Source organism: Teleopsis dalmanni, chromosome 2 (genome assembly GCF_002237135.1).
Source record: "Teleopsis dalmanni isolate 2A chromosome 2, ASM223713v2, whole genome shotgun sequence".
Taxonomy (NCBI): Eukaryota; Metazoa; Arthropoda; class Insecta; order Diptera; family Diopsidae; genus Teleopsis; species Teleopsis dalmanni.
Genome location: NC_051847.1, coordinates 126,176,441 through 126,189,642, shown reverse-complemented (window position 1 = coordinate 126,189,642; position 13,202 = coordinate 126,176,441). Strand labels below are relative to the sequence as shown.

General features: G+C 28.8%; 1 protein-coding gene across 1 annotated transcript in view; it reads right to left on the bottom strand.

Annotated features, from left to right (window-relative positions):
- LOC119675657 (acetylcholine receptor subunit beta-like 2) overlaps positions 1-11,580 on the bottom strand; it is a 27,695-nt gene extending 16,115 nt beyond the window's left edge. Inside the window, exon 1 of the mRNA XM_038086864.1 lies at positions 11,316-11,580. Coding sequence (XP_037942792.1) covers positions 11,316-11,580 — 265 coding nt within the window. The remainder of the gene's footprint in view (positions 1-11,315) is intronic.
- Positions 11,581-13,202: the final 1,622 nt, after the last annotated feature.

Genomic DNA, 13,202 nt, shown 5'->3' with positions numbered 1-13,202 from the left:
AATGCCAATAAATTTTATTAATTAAAATGTTTAAATTTAGCAGTACACCTTTAGTTAAAAACAAAATATTAAAATTTTTAAGTAAAAATTAAAAATTAATGCAATTAAACTCATAGTTGAATCAAAGAAGTACTTAACGTTTCTGATTTATATGAAAAAAAAAATTGTAGTACTCAAAATTCAATTCCATTTATTCAGCTTAATATGATTGTGAAAAATACAGCTAATGGCAATAAAACAAACAGAAATGTTATAAACGCGAATATTGAATTTCACAATCAATAACGACAGCATTTATCTATAAATGGAAGACCAAAATAAAAGAATTAAAAACCAAACCTATAATTATCACCAGAAAGAGATCAGCATTACCCAACGGACGAATAGTCACCAACATCAGAATAAAATGGAGAAAAACAGCAAAATACTTAGGGATATTGCTGGACGAAAGATTCTCATGGATACCCCACATCAGAAGAAAAATTGCAGACTGCAACAAAATTACGTGTGCTCTTAGGCCACTCCTGAAAGAAAAATTAAAGATCAAAAATAGACTTCTAATATACAAACAGATTATCAGGCCCAAACTTCTGTACGGGTGTACAACATTTGGCACAGCAGCAAAAATTAACATCGAACTACTATAGATATACACAAAACAAAATACTAAGAAGAAACAAAAAGACCCCATGGTATATACGAAACGAAGACATCCATAAGGGCCTTAAAACAGAATGGTCGAGGTATAAATCAAAGAAGGTATAAATAAACTTTCCGACAAGATAGATAATCACAAGAACCAGACGCTGTGCAAACTCAAATATAAGAAAAACATCACATCAACAGGGAGATACAAAGGTCTTCGCAGCCTAATAATATACGAGTGATGCTAACATAATTCAGATAAAACAACTATAAAAGAAAACCCAAGAAGATAAGCGACAGTAACCAAATCCACGAGAGGATAAACAGATAGAGCCACAAAAGACAAGGAGGTAAATGTGCTTAATTAACACTGACTTCAAATAAGTAACAAATTAATAATAAGAGGGCAGCACCCGATTTTTCAGAACAACTTGGATCTAACGGAAAAAAAGAGAAGCTCAAAAATTACAGTGTTTGTAATAAAAATTTTTCTACTTTAAATATTTAAAATATACTTATACACTTATATACTGCATTAGCGTTAGCCACTAAGTGTTTACACTACTGCCACTTAATTCATAAACATTAAATGTAAAAAAAAAAAACGAGAAAAAATATAGGATATCCCAAATAATGTAGTGTGATATTAATCCTATTCAAATTATTTATTTTGTCTATAATTAGTTATTTTTATAAATATTGAACATACTGTGCATTCCTGGTTTCAGATTCATTAACGAATACAATAATTAAAAACTTATTATTACTTCAAAACTAAACTTAGAACTTTACTTGAGACGGTGAAGATCACATAAACCATATTTATATACAACATATTTATTGATCTGCTTATCGATTCCAGGCAGATAAATTTATATCGTATAAAGTGTCTTGCATACAAGAACGGTCAAAAATGAATCTGCATTTGGATTGTGAATATATAAATATGTATATTGATACAATGATATATTAAAAGAAGCTCACATTCACATAGCAAATAACAAAAATTGTACGTGTAAATGGTATATTGAAGTAACTTCGATCGATAAAATTCTTGGCAATGATTTATATTTTCATTACTTAAATTATAATTACTCAACATAAAAAGATTTTATTTTCAAGAATGTGTATAAGCCATTACTACATTTTATTTATCTTTAATTGAATCTAAGGCATATGAACTTAAAAATACTGAGGTTTTTGAAATCTGAGAAAGATATCAGAAAACTTCATAATATAAAATAAAAAAAAATATATACAAAATTACAAACTTCGTGTTCTAATATAATATATCAGTAAGGCCTTTTCAAATTTATAAATGTAAAACTTGATTATTATTTTATCTATGACGAGAAAAAGATACGCAAACTGACAGTTGGACGGAGAACCAAGCAGTTTGTAAATGGAGGCCTCCAGAATCAAATAAATGCGCGAATGATTTAATAGGTGGATGGATAGTAACATTGATAAATTAAATGACAGATGTACAAACGAACGAAGACACAGACGAGAGAACACACATATCTCCACCCGAGAGACTGGAAATTGTTGCTGTCATAGAGAGGAAGGCATCTGTCGGATTTGAATTTATGTTTTTCCCCAATTTCCACTTTTTTTCATTTCATACAATAGCCAATATCTGTAAATCTTAGAATGCATTTTATTTTGAATGTTTGTTAAACATTTATTAAATTGTTTCTAAAGAAAACAATACTAGAAATATGTTGATATATTACGCATCCAGAGCTTGGTCGTCTAGCTGACTAGATTGTTCTTTAAGGCATGCACATCTGTTCAATGGAAAATCTTTTTATGGTTATGTTAACTATGGACACAATAGGTCTTTTCGGTATCAGATTATTTTGTAGCATGTATCACCTTATCACAAGAGGCTTATATAAGAATAAAATAGATATAAATTTTTTATCGAACATATTGAATAGGGCAAAAAAAAATATTTTTAATTAATTTGTTGAATATCTTAAATTTATACTTATACTATTTTATTTTACTGTTTGAGTTAATTAAAATAAATAGTTTTTTGTGAGAACATTTTAACTGATCACTTACTATTCTACGTTTTATTCTGCGCGAGGTATAAATAAGTAAATATTATTAAAAAAGAAATAAAATATTTTCAATAAAACTTCGAAATGTGGTTGTCAACATTAAATCAAATACAAATACATACTTGTATGTGCATGCATATTTATCTAAAATTAATTTTTTTTTTCAGCACTTATTTTCTCATTTGTTTTATATTTTTGCGAAAATACCAACTATCAAAGAATCACTGTACACACATACATAGATCCTTACATTAAGTTTTTTAGTTAGCACCGTTTTGACAACTCTATAAAATAATTTATATTTTAAAATAAGATGAATAAAATGGAAAACAAACACAATAAGCACACGAACAGTAAAAAATATTAGCTCAAGTTACCAAAAACATAGAAATATGAAATAGGAATATATTTCTATGTTTTTGCCCGTACGCACCCTACAGTCAAAATAAATTTGATCATTCAAAATGCAACAACAATTGCATGGAAAATGAGAAAACGAATTACATGAAGTAAATAGTGTCTTTGTTATGACAATGCTTCTGCATTTGTTATTATTTAATAACATAAGGTGATTATCATTCATTATGAATGGATTTAATCATAAACTTCATGTTAAAAGTGCAGTTATTGCAGTGTTGTTAACAATTAAACTTTTTTAAATACATATTTTCTATTATATATCAGCTTTTTAATTTCCATAAAAAGTTGTTAAAAATGTTTTGAATGCACTTACCCTGCTATATTAAATGAATATTACTGAAGGAAAGATTTTGTTATACTTTGCACGATACGAATGACTTTTTATTATTATTTTATTTTTTAATATTTTAATTATTTTTATATTCTTTTTATTATTATTTTTTTTTTTCTTGTCTAAAATATTTATATTTAAAGAAATATGAACAATTTATATTTTAACTTTTTCTCTACTTATATAATTTAATTATTTAAAAATTCTCTAAGTATATATTATTAATACCATGTATCCTTCAATTTAATTGTGTTTTTTCAAATTATTCACTTCAATGTGTTTTTTAAATATTTTATTAATTAAGTTATATTAAATTATTATATTATATTAATAATAAATATAATAATATAATAATAAATTATATTAGTTAAATTATTATTACTAGTTTCCTATATATTTTATTAATTAAATATTATTATTTAAATATTTTTTAATTAAGTTATATAAAATTATTATATTTAAATTATAATAAGTATAATAATATTATAACAAATTATATTAGTTAAAATATAGTTCCTATTTGGTATATATTTATTATTATTCATTCACTTTTATATTTTTAATTTTTGCACTTTTAATCACATCTTTTCTTTATTTCATTTCGTTATATTATATACTTATACCATTGTTTTTTATTACTTTATGGTTTCTCATTCTATATTTTGTTTAATTAATTATATAACATAATACATTATTAAATATATTATTACTGTTAATTCACTATTATAGAAAATATCATCTGCATTTGTCTTTTTAAAACAGTTCAACTTTAAAATAAAATTTTAGTCAATTATTATATTGTTCTACTTTCAAATTTTTTTTTTGTGGTTTTTAACACAAATTTTAAACTACAGTATACATTTTTTACAGTGTTTTGCTTTTTACTTGCCTTTTACATTTTACTTGTTTTATTCTAAGACGCATTTTAATTTTCTTATAAATTTTTGCTTCTTTTGCTAACAAATATATTAAAATATTTTATACACTTTAATTAATTATTACAATTTTTTACAATTAATAATGACTAGTATTCTCTTATTATGATTATGTTTACAATTATTTATTTATGATTTATTAATTAATCTTAACACGCATATTCTGTCTTATGTTTGCTCAATCCATAACCGATTAACACTAATCGACTGATTTTGATCAATCAATTAATATTTACTAAAAATGTTTTTGGTCTTACTTATGTGTTATGCTTTCTCCATATTATGTTTTCAATTCCTGATTTGTTGTTGTTCCTTTGCCATTCGTAATGAAATAGGCAATACCAAAAAGTGTACCATTGTTGTTGTTTAGTTTACTGTTATAGTTATTGTAATGTAGCCATTCTTTTACTGCCCATTTTTTATTATTTTTTCCTATGTTATTCATTAAAATATTAAAACAATTTCTGAATGTCTGAATTAAATAATTCAGTCTTCAATTAAAGACAAGAATTTTATATTATTGCGCCGCACCGTTTAGTTGGTTAGATAATATTGCATTAATTTCGTTGAAAAAATAATAATTAATTTATTTTCATATATGTGTATAAAAACATAATCTATTTTTTAAATAATTTAATGCAAAAAAATTTTATATGTAATAGAAAAAAGGTTATATGATTGTAAATATATAAAAGTACAAACATACCATAACTATTTTGGTTTATTCTTTATTTATATTTTTATAAAATTATTTATGTAAATAACAAAAGTGTCAATTAACTTTAAATTATTTTATTATTTATCTATGACTTTTGTTCTTTTCCTATGTCCTTAATTATAACACCTAATAAATGCATTCTTCTCACTCATCTCGTTTAAATTCACAAATTTTGCTCAAAAATTATTATTGCTTCATTTTTCATGATTTACACTTCAGACTGATACGTATATATAAAAGTTTTACAGATTCTCTCCTACAGCGTTTCTTATCTATTGTCGAAACACATACATGATATATATGTATTCACATTCAATAAAAACTGTCACTTAGAATAAAATTCAATTTGAAATTATCACGTAGTTATTGCGATAACTGTTGCAAAATAATTCCAGGTGAAGAGTTATTGGCAAAATAAAGATATAGCATTATAATGTAATGTTCAGAAGACTGATTGAATAACTAACCTACCGTGTACTTATACTATACGAAAAGAATTAAATGATCTATTACATTGTGATACGATTATAAGTTAAAAGGATTATGTTTCCAATATTTTTCGATTCGAGTGACTCGGCTTTTCATTTCTGTACCCCGGTGTTCATCCAAACGACGCTTTTGTTTAACTTACACATTTTCGACAGAAGATTGTACTTTACCATACAATTTGCAAAATAATTCTTGTTTGCTGCTATCAAGCTATCCAGGATACATTGTAATCTTTATTGTACTTCAGTTTTTCCTGCTAATGCTTCCAAATAAAACCATATGCAGTATAGTTACTTTACTCACTTAAAATAACGTATGACTATGCATTGTACTAATTCTGCCATATGAAGAGGATGATATCGTCAGGTAAACAATTTTAAGCTCTGCGTATGTCGATATGTAACAGTGGATGCAACTTGTATTCATCACTTCACTTTAGAATCCAATCATCTGAGAATCTCGTCCAAAGTGGCCAAAACCGCAACAGACAGCTGGTAAAATTATGGCATTTATATTTTGGCATGTGCATGGAATTCTGTTCGTCAACTACCTTAAAAATTACCAGACCATTATTAGCGATCGCTAAATGGCCCAACTGATGTATTTGAGGAGGAAATCATTTAATAATGGACCCATAGGAAGAAACAAATTTCTTATTTCACCAAGTCAATGCATAGTCACAAATCATGGCTACCATGGCCAAATTGTACGAATTACACTTCGCATTGCTTCAACACCTATCGGTTTCACTACATTTTGCCCCCAATATTTCTATTTGTTCGCAGAACCCTAAAACTGTTTCAAAGAAATAGAATCGGCTCCGATAAAAAAGTCATAAACGTAACACAGCCATATTTTAAAAGATCAAGCATAGAAAGTATAGAAATGTTAGAGAAGCGCTGGAATGATTATATTACTTTTGAAGAAGACTACTTTATTAGGTATCCTACGTACTTATCTACCGATAGTTATAATAAAATTTAAATATTTAATAATAATTTATTGTTTTAATGGTCAAATTTTTAAAAAAAAAAAAAAACAAAACTATTTACTAATAAAATTTATTTTTTCTCACTTATAATAAAACCACTTTTTTAACGACGTCTTTCTTTATAACAACTCTAATATTTTGTAATTTTCTAGACAATTTATATTATATACCAGTTCAGTACATAATTTAAGATTCTTTTAATAAATATGAAATTAAAAGTAAATCTCATGTGTTTTCAATTTGTATGTTTAAGAAATTTATTAGAACAAATGTACGTATCTAAAGTTACAACTGTCAGTTTTGTTTAAAATATATCGTTTTGGTTTTAGTGCTCAACAATTTTCTAACTTAAACTTTCCTAAAGTAAAACGATTTCGAAAAATTCCCCCAACAACTTTTATAGAAAATTCATTGCATTTACACTGAATAAACAAAAGAAAAAATTGAAATAAAATCCCTTCACGCATGACCACAAGCAATAAAAAAATCAAGTGTTACCAAATGCGTGCCACAGAATATAAGTGTAGCACCCCAAAGCACAACCCTTCACTCAATGACACCAATCCACATGGAAGCCTGTAAATATGAACCTTCACCAAAAATTTATAACCGCCCAGAGACAGTGTTGCGTCTTTTGTTTCGAGTTTTTGCAAATAATTTCAAAAAACGCAGTACATAAAAGGAAGGAGCAGAACACCATATTATATGTAATGTTAGCTATGACATGTACTGAAATAAGGCGAAATTGCTTAAAAATTGAATTAAATTGAAAAATTCTTGTGGACAAAACAATTTCTGCCATCACAAACACAATCACAACCAGCCAACGAACATATAAGCCACAAACCATGTTACTAGTGCGTAGGATATGGGCATGCCCATCCTCACACCCACTTGCCACAATGTTTAGCACAACAGTACGTATACTTAATAACGGATTGTATGTAGTCAATGCCGTACGCCAAATCCCAAGCGGTGTACGAAAATCCTTGCTCAACGACGTAATTGCGAAATACTTGCCATAAACTCGAACTGTAAAGCGCATATAAATTTGGTGCTCGATGGCGATACTAAACTGAATTTATTTTTGAGAATACGAACAGTTGGTGCATGCGGCAGACACTCCGGTTCTTACGAGAGATTTCTTCATATATTCCAAATCCATTTTTTATTTTGAAAAATAGTTTTTGTAAAATATAAAATTTGAAATAAGCAGTGTTTTGTGCATTTCGGAATTCATTCCCTCTCTGCACGCATATACGTTTGTATTTATAAAATACAATAAATCATAAGGTATTAGCCTTAACTCAGTTAGGGGAATCTTTTAACCATTTATATAATACATAATAACTTAACATGATAATAAACTAATAGCCAAATAAAAAAGTTAAGAATATCAAAGAACATCATTTCGAAATTGCTCAATAAATACTTAATACTATGTTCAGACAGCCAAATTTCCTTACTTTCGTAAAAATGAAATTAAGTTAATTTTGAAAGTGTTCACACTGTCTCAAATAAAGGAAATCATATGTTTTTTGTTTACACATCGAATGTTAAAAAATAGATGCTCCAAACACCATTTGTATCTGGGAAATTTAAAAGTTGATTATTATCACTATAAAGAATGACATTCAGTAATTTTATTAGGTTTAGTAGATTTCAGGTATGCGAATTATTGTTTTTTACTCTGTTTTGAATTTACAGTTCTTCCTCTATATTCAAATTTAAAAATTTGCACTAATTTCGAAATATTTCCCGGTTTTATTAAAGTCAGTTTTCATTGACATTAATTAAAAAAAAATTTCAGTTTTTCGTTATCTCAACTTTATCTTTTGCTTAAAATTTATCTTACGCATATGTGCATTTGAAATGTCCCTTAATTTCAGCCTTCGTTTAAACGAAATTAAGGCAATTTTCCTTAATTTCGTTCTAATCTTTAAACTGAATTTTGTATAAAAAGAACAACTTAATTTCACTGAAACAAAGATGGAATTAAGATTTTTGCAAAATTACGGTATGTCTGAACATAGTATAAGTTCGATTAGAATATAAAAGCATTACTTACTTAAAAACTGATTGCATTGTGATATAAACTCATTAAAGCAAATACACAACCTATCGTAAACGTTTTTAGACTATCTTAAAAACTGAGATAACTGTCTTTAGAAGAGATCATTTATTATTTATTTACTGTTATTTAAGATAATTATTTATTAATTAACCATACAAATTACTCTATATTCCCAGCTATAAATATAAATGCACAACAAGGGTACCAAAGGAAAAAAACAAAGAAAAATCAGGTTTTGGAATAGTTTTCCTCAACAAAATTTTATTTATATTTTAACCAACTGAAAGCGCAAAAAATTTAATGTAAGTCTAATTAATATTTAAAATTAATTTCAAATGTTTTTTTCTATTGAATAAAAAACCCCAAATGTAACCGAATTTAATGCTTCAAATAAATTTTATTCTCTTAGTTACAGTTCGTTCGATATTTTCCACGATCAGCTGAACTATTGGAGCTAAGATGATTGCATCTTTGAATTCATGTTCGTTTTTATATGGACACCTCAAATCTTAACTTTGCGAGGTTTCATTCTACGCAAGGCAATACACCATAATGGTCCTTTTAAATTCTACTACCTTCAGTTTTAGGAAAGAAATTCAGGAAATTCAATAATTCAACATCTAAACAACAAATAAACACAAGACATTGAGTTTCATGACACGCGTGATTTTTATTTTTTTGTACGTGAGTTTACAAAGCGTATTATAATTTTTAAAATTAATATTTTTACAACATTTTGTCACTTTTACGCGTAGACTCTGAATAAAAAAAACAAACAAATAAGTGTCTTGTTTGGAAAGTGTCTTGGAAAATCAAAGAAATTTGCTCAAGAAAATCCTACCATTTTTAAAGGCAAACTTTAGGATTAAATATCAAAATAACTAATGCAAACGATCAAAAACCGGTGACTCTCTGCAAACAATTTTAAAGCAAAAACTAACGACAAACAATGTTAAATAGAGTGTTTAGCAGTATTGGAAGAAAATTGTCTATTACTAGCTATGCCAGCCTGATTGATTTTGTCAACTACTCCTGCAAAACTTGACGACTTTAACAAAATAAGCAGGGTAAGTCGTCCGAAATCAAAAGATCACATACATCTTTAATGATTCGTCATGAATTTACGAAACTTGGTTAAGAAGTTTTAATATACCCAACATTTACCCTGGACCTTGCCAAACTCTCGTAATGGTAAAAAATTGACTAATCAAAGACCCGCTGAAAATTACTTAGACAAGTTTTTCGCCGGTAAATTACAAAAGTTCTACACCGTAGGAATTATATGGCTTCATGAAAAGAAGCAATCGCACATCTTTAATCTAAACTCCATTCGGTAACAATATTGCATGTATGTGTGACTGCAATAGATATGAAAGTAATGTAAAAGAGAGTATTAACACTTTTAACTTGAATTGGTATGTTTTAGTTATTAGTCCGCTATTTTATATACATACATATAAAACTGAAATATAAACAAGTTGCCCATATGATCCAAGTATGAACCATAATAATAATAATAAGCCTTGCTCGACGTCTATGATTTCGAGCAGCCTCTTATACTGGGCATAGGCTATCTATAAGTCGCTTCCACCTTTCGCGCTGCAACGCTACGTCCTTTATATCAGTAATGTTGTTTCTTCTTCTTACTAGGGGCTGCAAAATAGTGTTTATTTCATTCAACGTTGACCTTCTCCATGATGTTTTTCCTCTACTACTACCTTGCTGGTTGTATACCAGCGCCTGTTGACAAATTTCGGTGGAAGCCTTTTGAAGTGTATGACCGATCCATCCAAACTTTTTTTTACGAATTTCAAGGTTGACATCTCTAACATTTGTTCTGGTCCGAAGGTCTTGATTTGATATTCTGTTTGGCCAGAAAATACACAAAATTCTACGGAGACAGCGGTTAACAAATACTCTCAGCTTGCTTTGTATGTTTTCTGTAACAAACCAAGTTTCGCAACCATACAGGAGAACTGAAAGAATGCATGCTTTAAAGATTTTTATCTTTGTGCTTAAACTATAAGTATTAGAGCTCCACACCTTACGAAACCTTGTAAAAGCACCAAGGGCTTTCTTTATTCTACTTTCACAACTTGCGCTGTTCGTCTATTTTCAGACACAAAACTCCCTAGATACTAAAAATCATTTACGCGGTCAATGGTCTCCGTTTCCAACTTCAAAGGTTCGTCAATTCGGTTGTTTATTCGAACTCCTTTTGTTTTCTGTGCTTTGTTTTTTAATCCGACTTTGTTGGACTCCAAACACGCATTTGTCGCATTTGTCGTCAGCATAGTCCAAACACTCTAGCCTAGTGTTCGGTGAAAGTGGGTTCCATACAACAGCAGTGGGAAAAGGACGCATCCTTTAAGTATGCCAGAAATTGTACAAAAGGGCTCAGACAGTTTGTTGTCGTGTAAAACTGAGCACTTATTGTTGATCGTAGCTTCTTGCAGTTACGGAGACTATTTTAGCCGAGACACCAATATTTTTCAACTTTGCTAACACAGGATCTTCCGCTTCTGAAACCCGCATGCTCTGGTCGTAGTAGTACTTCAAAAACTTTTACCATTCTTTTAAGAATAATTTTAATAAATATTTTCATCACAGAACTTAGAACCGTAATGCCGCGCCAGTTGTTACAGTCACTTAGGTCTCCTTTCTTGGGTAATTTAATTACAATGCCATGCAGCCAGTCAGATGGATAAGTTTCTGTTTCCCAAATGATTTTAAAGAGTGGGTATAAGATATCCGTTGTTAATTGCAAATCAACTTTCAGCACTTCGGCCGGAATATTGTCAGAACCTGCAGTTTTTCCGTTTTTCAGCAATTTTATTGCATTGGTTATTTCTCTTTTTGAGGGATGATCACCCCTAATCGGTAACTCATTCACGTTGTCATTTAGCATTATCACGATACCATCGCGTTCTAGGTTCAATATTTGAATAAAATGTTGACGCCATCGGTTTAGCTGATCATTTACAATTGTCAGTAGCTCACCAAAGAGATTCTTGACAGGGAGGGTTCTTTTGACGCTCTCAGTAGCTCACCAAAGAGATTCTTGACAGGGAGGGTTCTTTTGACGCTCTCGCTTGTTAGTTTCTTTGTTATATGAACCTTAAGAACTTATTTAATATAATTCAAATGTAAATGTGTCTTAAAGAGCTAAGCGGTGTGACCTCACTAGTTTACATATAATTAAGTTATGATATCTGTGAAACGTTTTCTAAGTTTATTCTTTTAAGTTCTTTGTTATTTGCTTAGTGTTTCAAAACTCTAGTGTTTTCTCTCATCTAAAACTAAGTAAATGGAAATTTATTTTGTTGGGCACTTCTACTTTTTCAACTTTTCTTATTCGTCACTTTGGGGTTCCTTTGATGAAGACATCTAATCACTGCATTATCACTATATAAACTTTTACTTCAATATATGTACACATACGTATTAATTTGCTTTATTCTAAATTTTTTTCTCTTACAAAATTCTCAAATTTAATAATAATTTTCAAATCCAAGCAACATTAGCTCAACACTACTGAGACAAATGGGCACAGTCGAAAGGAAAGGAAAGGAAAGGAAAGGAAAACAACAACGGAATTTATTTAAGAAAAGCAATGCTTTCTGTTTTGTGAACTCGATTGTTTAAGTTTCCCGTTTAAATTAGAAAACTTTTTGCATATTTTCCTTTGTGTTTGTAGTATTTATTGTTTTTGTTGTTAATGTTATTATTATTATTCTTTTTCCATCTTAATAAAGTTGACAGTTATCATCATTCGCACACAAAATGTAAAAGTTAAGGACTTCTTTTTTCTAAGATTTTTCGATTTTTGACATGCAGCCAAGTTTATTTCGTAGAACGAAGGAAGCGCCATTTTTGACGCCATGTCTAAATATGTATTAAAACAAATGTACATGTATGTGTGTTTATTTAAGTATGTGTGTACGCCAACAAGTAATCATGTTTTCTGTCATTTGGTATTAATACATCGCAAATAATGAAATTAACATAAAACAACGTAGGAAGTGGAATTAAATAAAAAGTTCCGAGAAACTTGAAACAAAAGTTTTCATAAGATTTTCTCCAATTTTTCCATTGGAAACCTCCATTGTTTTATGGTAATTTAATTTTTTTTAATTTATGCTCAAAATATGATTTACAATTCAACATATAAGGCAAATGTATGTGTCCCAATTTCTTTTAAGGAATTAGAAAACATTATGCGATTGGGCTTACGTTGCGTATGATTAATGAAAATTTCTTTACGTCTTTTATAATGATTTAGGGTTTTTAAATAACAATGTTTTAATATTACTACATACTTTATGGGAATGTCGCGTATATCAAATCTGCTGACTCTACTATCCAGAAGCTACAAGTTGCTCAAAGTCAGGCTCTCCGAAGACTCTTCAAAAGGCAATGGTACACCGTACGAATGACATGCTAAGAGAGCTTAGAATAGATCCGGACAAAAAATACATAAGAGACAAAGCCCTGAAGCTATATTTGAAAACTGACAAGCTGCTCTACTTA